At 36.5% G+C, this 16,118-nt stretch overlaps 3 protein-coding genes across 21 annotated transcripts in view; 1 reads left to right on the top strand and 2 right to left on the bottom strand.

The window, feature by feature from the left end:
- The window catches only part of Rme-8 (receptor mediated endocytosis 8), an 11,530-nt gene extending 8,201 nt beyond the window's left edge, over nt 1-3,329 (bottom strand). The window contains exons 1-5 of one of the 2 annotated variants that reach the window (XM_083086150.1): nt 3,256-3,329; nt 2,730-3,148; nt 2,158-2,422; nt 1,018-1,863; nt 217-585 (exon numbers count right to left, since the gene is read on the bottom strand). In XM_083086150.1, coding sequence (XP_082942276.1) covers nt 217-585; nt 1,018-1,863; nt 2,158-2,422; nt 2,730-2,800 — 1,551 coding nt within the window. In that variant the 5' untranslated portion in view covers nt 2,801-3,148; nt 3,256-3,329. Of the gene's footprint in view, nt 1-216; nt 661-1,017; nt 1,864-2,157; nt 2,423-2,729; nt 3,149-3,255 lie in introns of both variants that reach the window. The other variant, XM_083086149.1, reaches the window with a different exon arrangement.
- On the top strand, nt 3,326-16,118 carry LOC145963874 (angiogenic factor with G patch and FHA domains 1). 2 transcript variants are annotated; one of them, XM_083086160.1, is made up of 8 exons: nt 3,326-3,855; nt 3,988-4,224; nt 4,323-4,487; nt 4,585-4,660; nt 5,300-5,460; nt 5,642-6,081; nt 6,169-6,268; nt 15,618-16,118. In XM_083086160.1, exons 1-8 carry the CDS (start codon nt 3,673-3,675, stop codon nt 15,759-15,761), a joined length of 1,506 nt encoding a protein of 501 aa, XP_082942286.1. In that variant the 5' UTR covers nt 3,326-3,672; the 3' UTR covers nt 15,762-16,118. The 2 variants fall into 2 exon arrangements, with proteins under 2 accessions (XP_082942286.1, XP_082942285.1); XM_083086159.1 differs by lacking the exon at nt 4,585-4,660 and adding an exon at nt 4,708-4,864 and having other exon boundaries at nt 3,340-3,855; nt 15,618-16,117.
- LOC145963876 (uncharacterized) overlaps nt 5,467-16,118 on the bottom strand; it is a 56,069-nt gene continuing 45,417 nt past the window's right edge. For 9 of the 17 annotated variants that reach the window (XR_014436276.1, XR_014436278.1, XR_014436275.1 and 6 more), the window contains 2 exons: nt 15,289-15,533; nt 5,467-12,679 (listed from right to left, as the gene is read on the bottom strand). The gene's annotated coding sequence lies outside the window, so the exon portion shown is untranslated. The remainder of the gene's footprint in view (nt 12,680-15,288; nt 15,534-16,118) is intronic. The other 8 variants (XR_014436289.1, XR_014436290.1, XR_014436281.1 and 5 more) reach the window with 7 other exon arrangements.

Here is a 16,118-nt window from a genome sequence, read left to right as displayed (position 1 = left end):
TGTATATCTTTTTCATCAAGATGCTAGACATCTTAATGATGAGAAGATGTACATCATAAAATCATTTGAGATAAAAAAATAAGCTGAAGCAGCTACATAAGTTGTATAAAGCATTCATATAAAAATTTTTCAAATAGACTTCAAACAACCTGATCTTTTAAATATAATAAGAATAAATGTGTGTTTAATATTAAATATAGTACTTGAAATACTTACAATGTGATTAACCCACATTTCGAGCAAACTTTCTAAAAATTTATTACTGCTGAGCAAGCTACTTTTGTTCAATTGTTCTTGTCTTAAATCACAATCATCATGCATAGGCTGCATCAGAGCACAAATACAATCTATGGCAGCTTGTGTTACACCAGAATTTTGTTTCTTTAAAGCCTTTACAACTTTTGTGCCAACAGCTTCTCTAAAACCAGAAAGTGTTGTAAATGCAGCAAAGCCAATCTTATTAGCCACCAATCTTCGTAGTGCATGAAATTGTGCCTCGATCTCGCTGTTTGTTTCCAAATCTTTGCTGATTAAAGTATTCAAAGCTCCAAGGATAATCTTGTCTTTATTTTCAGTAAAGATTCCCTGTAAGTAATTATTTGTGATACGATGTACTTGGAGTTGTAACGTTGTTACAGTCCATTCAAGCGGTACAACTTCCTGGATAAACAGAAAATGTGTCCCATGTGTCTCTTGATATACATTATCTATATATCTATGCAAATATTTCTACTTTTGAAACTTTATAGTTTTTAACAAAACGCAATAAAAAAGAAAGAAAGGCTAAAAGATAGATTTATAGTTTTTATATGTACACACATTTTAATGGAAATTTTATAAGAGATAGAAATAAATATTTACAATTCTCGGCTATAAAGTTTCAAAAATATTTTAAACCCACTCAATTAATGTACTTTAACCGCTTCAATGTACTGTACAAGCTTTTATATTCACACTATACTTTCTTATTTATAATCTCATAAATATAGTATTGATTAAAGAAATATTTTATCTTACATCTTGAGTAGTGGAATAATTAAGACCACTATATGGTATATTTGCATTAAATCTGTCCAGAATTTCAGCAAACGTACGTCCCCCAGGTGGTTGTTGAAGAAATTTAACATGCGTCGTTTCGACCTCTTCATCAACAGATAGATTGAAAGGTCCGAGTCTTTTACCTCTGGCTATAGGATACATCTTTACATGCACATCTCTATTACCAGATGCTCTTACACCATCTAGTAAAGATGCTAATAAGGAATCTCTATTCGTTGCAGTATAACTGCGCGTTTGACCATTAAGATATTGTATGGTAAACAGTTGAGGATTATCGTTATCACGAATCAAGGTAAAAATGTCCGATAATGGTCTAAGAGTACAAATATTATATGTTTGAGGATCTCTTTCCAATAGGCAGGTGTCGGAAAGACAAAGCGTTCTTCTTTGTGGATCCAAATGCCTGGAGGAGATTTTGTGTACATTAAATTCCGAAACGCTCGTTATATGCTCATCGCCGCTAAACTTTCCTAATCTTTGAGCAATAAAGTCGTCGAGTTTTATAGGCTCCTTCAACATTTTTATATTAATGCCTAAATTATTTAGTGCAGCTTCTTGCAATCTTTTCTTTATCTCTTCCATATGGGTAGAAGCAAAAAGATGTAGACGACCAAACCCACCGCATACAATCACAAATCCATTGGGGTAATCTTTCATTGTCAGAAGCCCTTCAAAATCTTTATAACAATAGCTAGCTAACACCATATTTGTCGCAGGATCCAATTGATCAAGACTATATGGTGTTATTTCTAATACAATGGGTAATCTTGTATCAGACCAATGATGTTTATAAGCTTGATATCTCTACAAATATAAAAGTTATTTTATTAATGTTGTATATGCAAAATTGTATGTTATGTACAGTTAGTAATTCTTTTTCTCTTTTGTTTTGTATAAATTCCTTTATATACAATAATGTTTCATAATCCTAATTAATAAGAGATAATTTTGCAATAATTTTATAAATAATCAATTAAGAAAGGAATAATTAATCTCAGTGTAATATGATAAGTTTTATCATAAAGATCTATTAAATTTATTTATCAGAACATACAGAGAACAGAGAAAGGAAGAAAGAGTAGAATAACATAAACTTACCAAGATTTCCTTAGATTTTTCAAATTGGTTTCTGTATTTAAGTGCTTCCGTCAGCAGGTGCGATCTATGTTCAGAGCTAAACTTCATGGTATCATTTTTCCGCTCCTTACGTACAGTTATGATAAATTCATGGGAGCCTAATTGACTTTTATTTACTGGCTGTACATTTATGAAATCGGAATACTCCCATCTGTTTGTGACTTCTAATGTGCCAGGATTGTATGTTGTTATTCCCATGGAACCAATGGAGAAAATACGTTTGTATCTAAAATATATTATTTAAATATAAGCATAAATTAAAAATATAAGTATAAATAAAAACAGTATTGATATAAAAAAGACTCATAGTATCTAATATCGTTAAAGGTTTTATTGTATGAATGAGAAGGAAATATTTTTAATAAAAGCTGTATACAATATTTTTTGTTTAATGTAAGAATATTATACATCAAATTATTACGAGATTTATTTAATGTATTTACATGTTTAAAAATCCAGTTCAAACAAGTTTAAAATTCAATTACAGACACACATCAGACTATTTATTAATTATGAGAAAAACGCGCACTTACTTCCCCTTCCATGTAGAGTGCTTGGTAACTAAAAAGCATGCCACATCTTGATTGTCCTTTATCGGCATCATTGTTTCATTTCTCGTGGATGCAGCACCAGTTTGAACAGAGTTTTAATAAACCGCTGAATACCACTTGCACAAGACAAGAGGCGTAGGATAACATTCGCGTATTACAAAATTACACGATCGGCATTTCGAGGAACAGACATAGGGAAGAAATGTGAGCTTTAACTGCGTTGTCCTTGCCGCTGATTTTTCTTCGAATGGATGGTACTTGTATAGGCACACAAGTTTAATCTCTTTCATCTAACAAATGTCATTTTCGACGGCTACATCAACCTGGGAACGACCATGATGGTTGGTGGACGATTGGGGGCGTAAGGGGTGTTAACGAACAGCTGTTTCCAGGTGTCAGCACTGCGTACAATAAAAAACATACTCATATAAAAGCCAGTTTTATGTTCATTTTGCAATTTAAAAAGGCAATTATTTTACAAATTATTCTTAAATTTGCTATAGTTTACATTTACACAATGATTACTTAGGTGAGATTTAAACTCTGCCTGGAACCAAGATTCAAAACATGTTTAGTAAAGACTCGAACCTTGATTAGTGAAGATTCAAACTCTAGTAGAGATTTAAACCTGCTTAGTGGATATCAACAAAGCTCTCCAAACTCCATCTAGCAGAAACTTGCGTCTCTTTTCTTCTTGGAGCATGTCAAAATATACGTGTGATATGGCTATAAGAATAATTCAAGAGATTTATTTTCTTTGTACAAAGCTAAATGTTCTTGAATGTAACAAAGTAATTAAATTCGCAAAGGTGGTAAATAAATATATATCTTAATTCTCTCATTACACCCTACAATAGAGTAGCAGATTAGTGAAATTTTACCTTATTATTGTGCACACATACATTGTGCTTTTTGTAAACAAAGTATGGATGTACGTGTGATGCATAGTGAAAGTGAAGAAGGAGAAATTGTATCAGACTTTGAAGAAGATTTCACAGAAGAATTATGTAATTTGCCTCACATCTTAAAATTTATATGTAAGCTACGTAACCATATTAAGAAGCAGCGCAAGAAAATTAATAAATTACGAAACAAACTCGATGAAAAGGTATATATTTTTGATAAGATATCTAAAATATTATTGATATGTGATGTGTAAACTTTACATTCGTTATATGTATATACATCAATATAAATTTTTTAATACATCTTCAATATAAATTATGATTACTTATTGTAGAAACATCAAAATTTGCTTTCTGCAAAAACATTTGTAGACTGTGGGACTCAGACAGATCCGCTTAATCTTGATAAATCATTATTGCAAGACTGGAATATTAGTAATGATGTTAAATCATCTAGTATAGTAGATCAAGTAAAGCAAGTAGCAGAATCAGCTTTATTACAAAGCGGTTTTGTTTACGAGGAAACATCAGGAATGTATTATGATTATAATACTGGATACTATTATGACACAGTATGTATTATAATATATTATATATTATATTACATCCCTGATATATTGTAATATTTTTCTTGTAAATATATAAACACAAAAAAAATACTATTTTGTAGAGCCAAGGTCTGTATTATGATGGAAATACTGGGATATATTACTACTATGATGAGGCTAGTAATACCTATCAATTCCACAGTCAAGTTTGTGTAAATAAGGATACTACTGTGCAGCTTCCCATTTCCCAAAAGAAAGAAGAAAGAAAAACTGGGAAAACAGATAAGGTTGTTAATTGTAAACTTACAAAATTTTAATTCTATGCATGTGTCCCTACTCATTTTCTTGTAAAAAAAATATTTAATATATTGTTTTCATTTACAGGTTTTAGACAAAATAGATGAATTAACAAAAGGCCTGTCAGATATAACAATCAACAAATACAGAAAACAAGCCTTAGGTATAACTATATTATGCTTTTAATATATATATATGTCTCTCTTGTAGGATGATGTAAAAAAACGAAAAATTATAAGCGAAGAAGATTCGAAAGATAAAGAGCCTGAGGAGGGTGAATGCTCAGAAAGCGAGAAAGACGATATTTCTGATGAAATATCTCCTGATATATCTACTAATAGTGAAAGCGACTATGAAGAAGAATCAGGTTTATTTTAGTTTTTAGTTTATAAATTTCGTTATTTCTCAATTATTTGTTACAAGGTACACACACACACACACTCTCTCTCTCTCGCTTTCTCTCTCTCTCTAAAGATTAATAATATAAATTTTAACTTTACATTTGTTTATATAACATTATAATGTATACATTACACATTTTTTAATTTAATAGTATTTATTTCGAAATATTGATATAATTTTAATATATATTATGATTTATGTGAAAAAGACTGATGAAATAGTATTTTACATAGTTTTCAATTATTGTTTCAAATATCGTTTTTCTCCAATTATTGTAAGAATGCAGTTTGCTACGGAAATTTTGTTGGATTTTCCATTGCTAATTTCATCAAATAAGTTTTATCATAGAATTCAAAAGAAAAGTCTTCTATGCAGCTAGATAAATTATTTTTTATTTCAGATTTAGCAAAAAGTTATCCACCATGTATAAGGATTATTACAAAGGAAACAGATTTACCAAAATTAAAAGTAGGCTCCCTTTTTCTCGTGACATGTATAGGAGGTACATTAGGTCGAGAAGGAGATCATTCGGTACTAGTACCTGATATAAATGTTAGCAAGGTATAATATATTATAATAATATATTATATATTAATGTATATTTGTATACATATAATTACATATACATATAATATACATATAATTTGTATACATATAATACATTTAATTTACATATAATTTGTATACATATAATACATTGTATTTATAATAATAATAATTTATATTGTACATATATTTACAGCATCACGCACGTTTTATATATGATGAAACTAAGAAACAATACCGTATAATAGACTCTGGTTCAAGAAATGGTACATTTTTGGATGGCAAGAGATTATCAGTAGCTAAACAAGAATCCGAAGCTCATGAGATAAAGCATGGCTCAGTTATAAAAGTTGGCGGGACAAAACTGTTGTGCCATATTCATAACGGAAATGAAACGTGCGGTCATTGCGAGCCAGGTCTCGTGCAACAAAATATCAGTCTCGATGAAAATAAAGCTTCCAAGAAGGAACTTCACAAAGAAGAATTACGACGTCTGAAACACAAGTTTGGATTTGTAAAAGATAATATCGTATCTAGTCAATTGGCCTCGGGTTATCAAGATAGAGCGCAAGCTAGGAGACAGCATGTAGGTTCCTCGCATCATCGTGTTAAAACAGAACAGACTTCTGTTCACACGTAAGTACATTATAATATTTAGATAAAAAGATAAACGCGTCTTGCATAAATATTCCAAAGTTCTAACGCAGATATTTATTCAATCAGATCGATCGCGAAGGATAACAAAGGATTCAAAATACTTTCGAAAATGGGTTGGTCCGAAGGTCACTCCTTAGGCAAAGACGGAGACGGAATAACGGAACCCGTGAGTGTTCTTCTTAATCTAAGCTTAATAATTTTTATCCCGCGAAAAATCACCACCATTTATCTCAGAAACTCATCATTGAATTGATTACTAATATAAAAAAGATGACGGCAAATATAGGTAGCTTGCGTATTACATAACAAGTGCTCATAAAGGAAAGGATAGCCGATTGTTAGTCTACTTCAAAATAGCGCATCAAGTACTTCTAATTTAATACGATCCGGACTAGACTCGCGACGCGCATGTGTGTTGAAAGAGGAAAAAAATTCGTCAAGGGAAGAAGAGCCGACACACACACACACACACACACAGACGCGCACACACACTCGACTCATTAGCCGAGCGATCGCGGGAAATCCGTGATCTCTCCCCCCTTTCTCCCCTATCTTTGGTCGCATCGCGCCGATCTGGATCCTGGGTTGCCCCCGTCCGTTCGTGTCGCATTTCGACGGCGAACGAAACGAGCGGCGTCGCTGCGGAGCAGAGCATTCGTATGATAACGAGCGTAACTCTGCGAAATGCGGAATGGCGAAAGAAGAGACCGCCCGGATCGCGGGTGGGTACCCCGGCGGAGGAGGAGGGGGGAGGAGGAGAGGGGGAGGGGGGTAATGAATGCAAATGTATTGAAATCCAAATCATTATTTTGTCTAGACGCATCGTATGCCCCATTGCATACAGTCGGCGGTGGTGCTTGTGCGCGTAAAAGGATTAAAGGGTGGGATATAAGGGGACTGTTATTTTCTCTCGTCTGTACTTCTGTCCACTGTCGCCTCACCACCCATTTGCTCGTCCTGTTGTCCCAGCCTGCTCTCTCTCTCTCTCTCTCCCTCCTCCCTCCCGCCCTCCTCGTTCCGTCTTTTTTGTCAAATTTGTCCCCGCCGTTCTAACCGTTGCTTCCGCTAGATATAGAGAGCCGCTCGCGCTTTTTGCTCGTAAAGCATCGTCGCTGTTAGACGCAGGCTGTATTTTCTACGTAGCATGGTTCCCATGGGGATCTCTCTTTGATTTTCTTTTAAATAAACAAATGTGTATAACGCGAGATTGGAAGAAAAGTGTTGAACGAAAGCGTGCGTTTGTATTCGAAACTTTAATTGTCGAAATAGGAGATTTTCATTATCGATAGGAGAATCGCATCTTAATTTTAATTATGTATATATACGTATCGTATTTAACGGATTACATCTCGCTCGCGCACATCTGTCTTCATCATCATATCATCTGGCGTTTTACTGTTTTGCCTCTACGAAACGTCCCGTTTTTTTTCTTTGGTAAGAATTCCTTTAACATACGTTCAACCTCGCGTTCATCAGACGTAATGTTTTCCCGCTAGGTTTTGCTCGTAAAACACTACCACTTTAGGACAGTGGGATATACCTTGTATATTATATAGCTTGTAGACGTTCGTTGGGGCTAACAATCTTTTTTTTTTTTAATACAATTAGACGTAATGATAGTACGCACAAAACACGAGAATATTAGTCTTGAAATAAATTCTGATCACGCACGTGACGGAAATGTCATTTATTTAAAAACTAAGGATATTAATAAAGCTGAATCTTTTTTTAATCGACGAGTAAACTCTCCAAGAGTGGACTTTAAATTATATATCATCGATATTTTAGTCTATTATTTGCATTTTTTTTCTCTCCTTTCTCTTTGTATAAAATTAGTTTGTGTTTAAAATCTCGATCCACAAAATATCTGATCCGGCTATATTTTTTTTATTTCTTCACGATTGTAAGAACTAAATTCAGTTTATTTTCGAGCTTTTAATTTTTTGCTAATATCGCGCCTTGAGGAAGGAAAGGAATCTTGCAGAAGAAAAAAACTCGCTCGTCGGAATAAGATTCGAGATCACTCTCGTTCGCTGATCTTATCTAGCGTATTGACGTTCACCGTTGCATTGCCATCGTAGACAGCCATTTCGCTTTTACATTGGATTCGTTTTTACATCACCGTCGTCTTTACGCGCGCCGCTCACGCAGAGAGTTGCAGCCTCGAGTGCGTTTCACGGAGATGTGACCTATATCGTAAACGACAGAGACGGAGAAAGAGAGGAGCCGAGAAACGGAAAGGAGACACTCGTTGAGACGGTTGAGAGCCCGTAAACCAGACACATTGTAAAGTCCGCGAATGGCGATTGCCAGTAAACCGCGAGATATAAAAGCGTCGCGGAAGAGGACTACGTTACGTGGCCTCTGCGTACGCAAGGCCATGCTGTACTTTAACGGGGCTAAAATCTCGGCGGATTCATTTATCTGAGTGCTTTACCGGCCGACGAGTGCGTACGATTACGGATTACAAAGGTGCGCTTTGCCATCTCCCACGAAATACATTTATTTGTTGTTGCGATCACCTCATTGTATCACTTGCCAATCGTAAAAATCGCATTTAAATTAAAAAAAAATACATAAAATAAAATTAGCGACTAGTCTGAAAATTCTCAATGAAATGATGGAGTAGATAACGAGATTGCAAAGTTGCATTCCTCTTTCTCGTCTGATTTCTCATAGTCGTGTAATATTACGATCTTTTTGAATATACTTTATATACATAAACCGCAATCAATGTTTGTAGCGAACACTCGGACCGTGAAATAATCGCAAACTGCATCCGGAAACTGCAACGATTTCATTTTATGGACTTCCCTGAATATCGACTGCCATTTCACGGATACAACGCGAGCGCGTACACCTCCTTTTACGATTTACATCCATTTCCATATTGCATCTGTTTGCGGTTTACAATTCTCACTGGCGGGAAAAACTCGTCTGATTAATGACGCGATAAATAATCTCAAGTTGCTGGCTAACATAATAAGGATTCTTCGTTGCTTCCGTAAATCGTGGTGTATAAAAGAGATATCTCTCTCTGATTTTTTGCCGCGGAAACGTAAATCGTCGATGTACCGATACGATCAACACAATATGTATATAAGACGGAACTTGCTAAATAAGGTAATGTTAAAGGATGTAAACTGTTCGTCGAGAGAAAAATTGCGCAAAACAATTTAGTCTGCAGGACAAGATCAGATGGAATCAGTTAATTAATCCGCCTTAGGTTTAACTTGAATATATTATACCCCTTTACTCCTCTTTAATTATATTTCTTTGTAGACGTTATATCTGGCATTGATCTCGAATGGAGAGACATGTTTTGCAAGCGCACTGCATGCGCGAAAACAACGGAGACACACGGGATTGTGTCTCGCGAAAACTTGTTGTTGCCGCTCACCTTTTATTTCTCACCGCTTATTTTCTTTCTTGCCGCGCCGTCTATTTATTCGCCGCATCTTTTCTCTTCCGACGAAAACAATGATAGCGATGAAAGAAAGGAAAAAAAAAAGAAAGAGAGAGAAATAGAGGGACTTGGCGGAAGTTGACCGCGAGATGTACGTGGTTCTCTGCTATTCTCGGGCGTTACGATGGAACGCAAGGTCGTTTTGCTATTACGTAATGCAGAGAGGTAGAGGCTGCAGGAATGCACTGAAGATTCAGTCTATCCTTCCTTCGATCGCTTCGACAAGTCCGCATTGGAGCTCGGGGCAAACCTGTAAACGATAGACGGCTGAGAAAGAAATCAATTCATTTATAGACATCGAGGATATTCCTTTTTTCACGATTTTCGTGTTATTTGGCGATTTTACTCTTTTTCGTTTACACATGTTTAATATATTTTAAACGGAGCATAAAAAAATTTTTAGCGTGTAAAATCTGACGGTTTTAATATTAGTGTAAATTTTTTTTTTGTTAAAAATTGCCTACATGAATGAAAAAATTGCGCTTTTATCTTCTATTATATATATTTTTTATATTATATTTTATACTGTATTTTAAATATAATATATTTTAAATAATATATTTTAAATATAGTATAAAATATATATATTTAATTAATTAATTAATTAATTTATAATATATATACTTGTTTGTGCAAATGATATTAAACTTTAATCCAAATGAAAATAGAATGTTTTGAATGCATTACTCGCGAAAACAAGGTAGACAAACGAATAAGAGCAAATCGCAGATGTTGATTCCCATGCCTTCGATTATTTTACGATAACTTGTTGTTGCCATCCATCTCCCTTTCGTTCCTTCCTTTTATTCTCTTCTCTACCGTCTATTTATTCGCCCTTTTACTTTGGCGACAACGAAAACAGCGCTAAGAAAAAAGGAGAAAGTAGAACGCGCGCCCATCTCGCGCGAATATTTGCGAGTCGGGTCCAACGAAAGACAACAGTAAACAAGTTGATTTCCTACGTATTCTCTCGATAATACTCTCGATACGATCGAAACAAATTGAATATATATATCTTGTTTGGATTAAATATCGATTACATTTATCATTCAGAGAAAGATTATTTCATCTGTCGTAAAAAATAATTAATATATTCACGAATCACATTCAATATACACTTCTCATAAAATTTAACACACAACTGGTTTACCTAGCTTTCTAATTATTTTCGACAATAATTCAAATATCTCTTTTAAGATAGGAAATGCAAATATATTGTATATCTTTCTATCATCTCGCGTAATAATCAGAAAGGAAATTTGATGGAGCGAATGATGAAGCGATGAACTTTACGATACAGATTAAGATAAAAATGTGAAACTGACTAAAGAGAGAATGAGAGGAAAGTTTGGAGACTAGAAGATAGAAAAGAGAGAAAAGTGAACTTGGTAGTGGCACGTTCGGAAGAGACTCAGAAGGCAACAGGTGGGAATCTCTCTCTATAGTCTCACAAATAAATCCAACGCAAACATCTCTACTGTCTAAGGACTATTTGTTCGTTGACTAAACGTAGATACTAAATAGATAAAGTGGCGGCTTTTTCCTTATTCTCTATTAACCTCCTTTAGTTTTTCACAATTATTTCTTCTTTCTATGCGAGTCTTCTTGAGGAAAAAAATTTTCTCTACTCTCATGTTATCCGTTTGTTCTTTTTTATTTAGAGAAATCTCCTTTTCTCTCTTTCATCTCTTTTGTTTCCTTTTTTTTATTTTTAGCGCTGATAGAACTGAAGAAATCGGATAGATAAGAGAGAACTCCATCTAAAATTGAAAGCACTTTATTGATGACATTCGAGCAAAATTAGACATAATCTTGAAATGCAAAGATGCATCTATGATAAATTAAGCAACTATTATACATTTAATGAACATGATGCTCGTAAACGATGCGTGATAAATTCGTACACATAATCAAAGAAAATTTCAAATGTAATCTAAACATTTCCTTTCAAATATTATTCCTGTTCAGAAATGCAGAAATGCAGAATTGTCTCTGTCACTAACGTCGTCGTATCTAAATTTGTAGGAAAATCACACAAAGATGTTTACACCGACAGATAATTTTTGAACCGTTTTAACTTGCAAAAATTTTGGAGACTCGAAGAATATGTGCGGAATCGTAGCGAAGAGATTCTGCACTTTCCGTAGGCAATGCGAGATCTATCGGATTCCCTCGAGGGAGAGACACGCGTGTAGACGTAAACGAAATTAACCAGAGCTCAGCCAGGAGGAAGCGGATGCGAGTGCATAATTCTGTGCATACATAGGAGGTCCGTATACGCGGCGGGTGCACGTATCGGCTTAACAGTCGGCATTGCCGCACACAAGCGCACGTTTGTTTGTATATTGGTTTGCGTCCGTATAACGTTAGTTAGCTAGGAATATACAATCCAGTCAGGAGCGGTCGATTGGTCTAGACGAGGTGTGTGTATATGCCCGCACAGCACACGTTGGCCGAATAATCGTCCCGGTATCGACATACAAATATGTACAATGAGAGATTTATTAATTACAGCAAGCGGGGACGGCGCTCGACGAGACGCATACGTCTCGATCAACGCGAATCGCGTCGATCGGATCGGATCGGATCTGGGTTTCCGATTCGAATGCAAAGTAATTATAGCATATCCGATCGGCGAGTCGTCTTTTATCACCGAGCGACGATTCGTTTGATTAAGCGTTGATTTGTCATTTCACGCGTTACTTTAATGGCTAAGTATAGAGAGTATATCCGACGTATATGGACCATACATACCACGCGGGAGACGTTGGTTGCCCTATCGCCGCCAGACGGCTTCCGTCTGGGTAAACACACCGATATACCGAACACAGTCTGGCTGGTAGGGCTTACCGACTACCTAGAGACATCCATCACAGGATTATCGCGGGAGGTACGCTCGCGCGCGGTTAGAACGTGTGACGTCCATGTATGCGTACGATCGGTATGCATAAACCTCTGTTCGTGTACCTCGTCTGCATCTCTACGTCCACATCTCATCGGGCTAAGCGTACGGTCTCTCTGCCCCGTCCTATACCGTACTTTGTCCGATTCTCACTTCCGATTCTCCGGTTGCTGCTTCCGAGATTATACGCTCACGCGTCCGTTTTCATTCTGCAATAAGAGTAAAGACATGTAATATGTAAAATACAATTCTTATCGAATCTGCTCTCGATGTATGAAAGATCAACCTGCAAGATTGAGCTGATGAATTGTGTGTTCGATGCTTATCTTGAGAAATTTAGAATTTAGAGTCTAGAGTCTATCATAAAAATAATCACACAGATGCATTTTCTAATTAGTATGTAAACATGCAGTTTAGTAAATGAAAGGTTCCAAATGATGCAAAGTGTACTTGGTTAAACATTTTCATCGATTTAATTTTTTTTAAATTAAGTTGACGAGGACTCTAATCTAATCCTGACCAGCATCGACTCGTAAGATATTTTCTGCCGATTACAATGGATACGAGAGAGAGAGAAAGGGGACCGAGGGAGAAAGAGAAGCTTTACGCCAACATTTTCAACGACTTAATTTTTTTTAAATTAAGTTGACGAGGACTCTAATCTAATCCTGACCAGTATCGACTCGTAAGATATTTTCTGCCGATTTAAAATAAATTTTTCTCGATGGAATTGTACATTTCTCCGGGCGTACGTTTCGCGCGGAAACATTTCGATTACAATGGATACGAGAGAGAGAAAGGGGACCGAGGGAGAAAGAGAAGCTTGACGTTTATTTGAGAGTCGCGGCGCGGTGCAGTCGACGATGTATTCGGAGGTGGAGACAGAGGAGGAAAAGGAAGGAGGAGGTGGCGACGGCGGCGGTGGCAGACACACTGGCAGCGTTGTAAACGAGCAAAGTTTCGAACCCAATATGCTGTCTCCGCGCCGGAGCCCATATTCAAGCTGTCAAGGTGCGGCGCACGTGCGTCCACGTCGCTTCCCGGTATGCCAGACGGGTAAACCGGGACAAACTTTCGAACTGGCACAGACCGTCTGGTACCCTACCACCGTCGCGTCAGAGAACCCGCGAATTCCTAATATGTTATTGTACGTCGGCACCGTTTTGTTCGTACGATCGACCACACGGTGTCTGGGTTCTCGACCCAGGAATTTCCTTCCTCTATCTTATCGAGCGTGTATCGGTATCGAGCATTCGCCGCCGTCGACTGCATCGGTTCATCGGTTCATCGGTTGTCGGTCGCGCGAGGTTTTCAATCCTTCCTGCGAGACACTCGATGCTCTGCCACTTAGATTTTTTCGCGGCCGCCAATTGACGCGTTGCCCCTTGCCCGAGTGCGCGATAGAGTTTTGCGCGCCGCACGCACGTACGCATACGCACGCACAATCGATGCATCTCGACGAATCGGGGTACGCATATGCATTAAACGTGTCTGGGGTTGAACGATGAATTAAGCGGGAGAAGAGAGGGGCGGGAGGGGAAGAAGGCAGACGTCGCGACATGTCTGCGCCATCTAATCGGTAATCACGGTGCATTGCCTCCTCTCGGCTGTGTCGTTCGACACGTCAACCGGTGTGGCCTATTTGCCTATTTTCTACCCTCCTAGCTTTCGCCCTCGCGTCAGACGAGACTGTCAATCTACTTTGTCGTGTATTAACATGCGTTATTCGATTCGGCAATTCGCGGTCTTTCTTTCCTTTTTTTGCTTTTTTGCAAGACTGTAAACAGAGTTTCAAGCAGATTTTCCATTAAAGTCAATTTTTATTTCAATCTCGGCTCGTATAAATAATGAAACTGTGAATATATGCGAGAGATGACTGACATTATTACTAGGCTGGAAGCTATTTTAGTCTCCTCCTTATAATAAACTTACGAAATCTAGGTCGTGTGGTGCTGAGACTAGACAAAATAATTTAGTAATCCGACGGTGACATCCGACGGGAGACGCTGTTTAATGAATATCTTATACGGTCGTCTTTTCAGCATAGTTTACTCCGTCATGCAGACCCTTCTCTGTCTCTCTCTTTAATATCATCGATCCAGCTATGTTAACCGTAAGGCTAATAATTGTCTCGATTGATAATCTCGAAATAGCATTAATTCGGGCGCGATAATAAATAATCTAATTGACTTTTTGCTTGAGCGACCCAGAACGCGAGTTGCATTCAATTTTGGACTTTGATATCCTATTGCCCTTTAGTCGATTGAATTGAACCGATAAATATTTCTAAATATCTGTCGATTAATGACTGTCAAGAATGAAAACAATTAAAGTTAACCGACATGAAATAAAGCGATAATGAACGCAATTCTCGTAAAAGATTCTTTCTTTTTGGCGATATTGGCCGCGAACGAGAAGAGAAAACGAATCGGCGAGCGAGTTATAATATATATGCAAGTGGTCTAGACAGTCCAGACAGATGCATCATCGCTAGCATCATCGAGCGAGAAAGCGAAACTCCCGAGTTGAGCCTTTTCGCTCCTCGACTCTCGCAAGCTCGTCAATCGAGTAACGACCGCGGTCGCTTTACGTGTTCTACGGTCGTTGCACGATTGTCATCGGCATGAATTCTTAGTGTTTCCTTTAGGCGATTCTCTCGTTTATAAGGGCAGAATAACAAGTAATTTCTATTCCATCGCGCGCGAGATTAAATCATATTTCCTATCGAGAAATTTGCGATATATAAAATGAATAAAGTAATTAGCAAAGTATATGCGTGGGCGAAAATTTGTCGGCTAATGAGACTGTGATAAAGTACTTTGAGAAAAAGAGCGACCCTTTTCCTTTCATTGTTTTCCACCGTACTTGAGTCTTTTTGTCTCTTCTTTTCTTCGTGCTAAGTAAGTCAAGTAACGACGGTAGTAGATACGGTCTTGTTTGGAGCGTAGACGGGGATGCCACTTGGCCTAAATAGAGCGACGGGTTCACTGGATTTTGGCGGAGAGAGAACTTGGCGCAAAACTGAAACTATGATTTCCTCGTTGGCAACTATATTTAATCCGCCTGAAAAATTAATGAGAGCGATTTAAAATTAAATTAAGCGATTTATATTATAATTATAATAAGAAATTGCGATATTTTTTATAGGTATCTATCAGAGGCAATTACAACAAAGCGGGTATTGGATCGAGTGAAGCAGACTTTCCCAATATCGAGCTAGATTCTAACACGGAGAAGAAGCAGACAATGTGGCGAAAGACTCAGGAACGTTATAAAGAAATAGGAGATTGATTTGTTAATAGATATTATTAATTCAAAGAATTGAGATTTATATGTATATTATTGAATATACATATACAATTACGAATTGAATATACGTATACGATTAAATTCATATGTATATTACACTTAATCATGTAAAAAATTTAAATAGTTTTGTACATACATTATTAATTTATCATTATTTATATCTCGAATTATATCAGAAATTCGTAAAATCTTTACGAAAATCATGTTTATAGCTTTTTAACAAAGTGCAGAATTATATGTATTATATTTTATTTTATTTTATGAAGATATATAAATTATATAATATTAGACAAATCTGTGAGAACTATCTACTAATCCTGAGAAAGGTTTTAGTTCATT

Source organism: Camponotus vicinus, unplaced genomic scaffold (genome assembly GCF_025532165.1).
Source record: "Camponotus vicinus isolate PSW18456_S1 unplaced genomic scaffold, iyCamVici1.0 SCAF_13, whole genome shotgun sequence".
NCBI lineage: Eukaryota > Metazoa > Arthropoda > Insecta > Hymenoptera > Formicidae > Camponotus > Camponotus vicinus.
The sequence above is the reverse complement of the archived record's forward strand: the minus strand, read 5'-3'. Positions and strand labels throughout refer to the sequence as shown.

Coding starts and splice junctions, on each gene's coding strand:
- LOC145963874 (XM_083086159.1), top strand. CDS start 3,673: ATGGATGTACGTGTGATGCATAGTGAAAGTGAAGAAGGAGAAATTGTA. Junction 4,865..5,299: donor CGACTATGAAGAAGAATCAG/GTTTATTTTAGT, acceptor TTTTTATTTCAG/ATTTAGCAAAAAGTTATCCA. Junction 5,461..5,641: donor CTGATATAAATGTTAGCAAG/GTATAATATATT, acceptor ATATATTTACAG/CATCACGCACGTTTTATATA.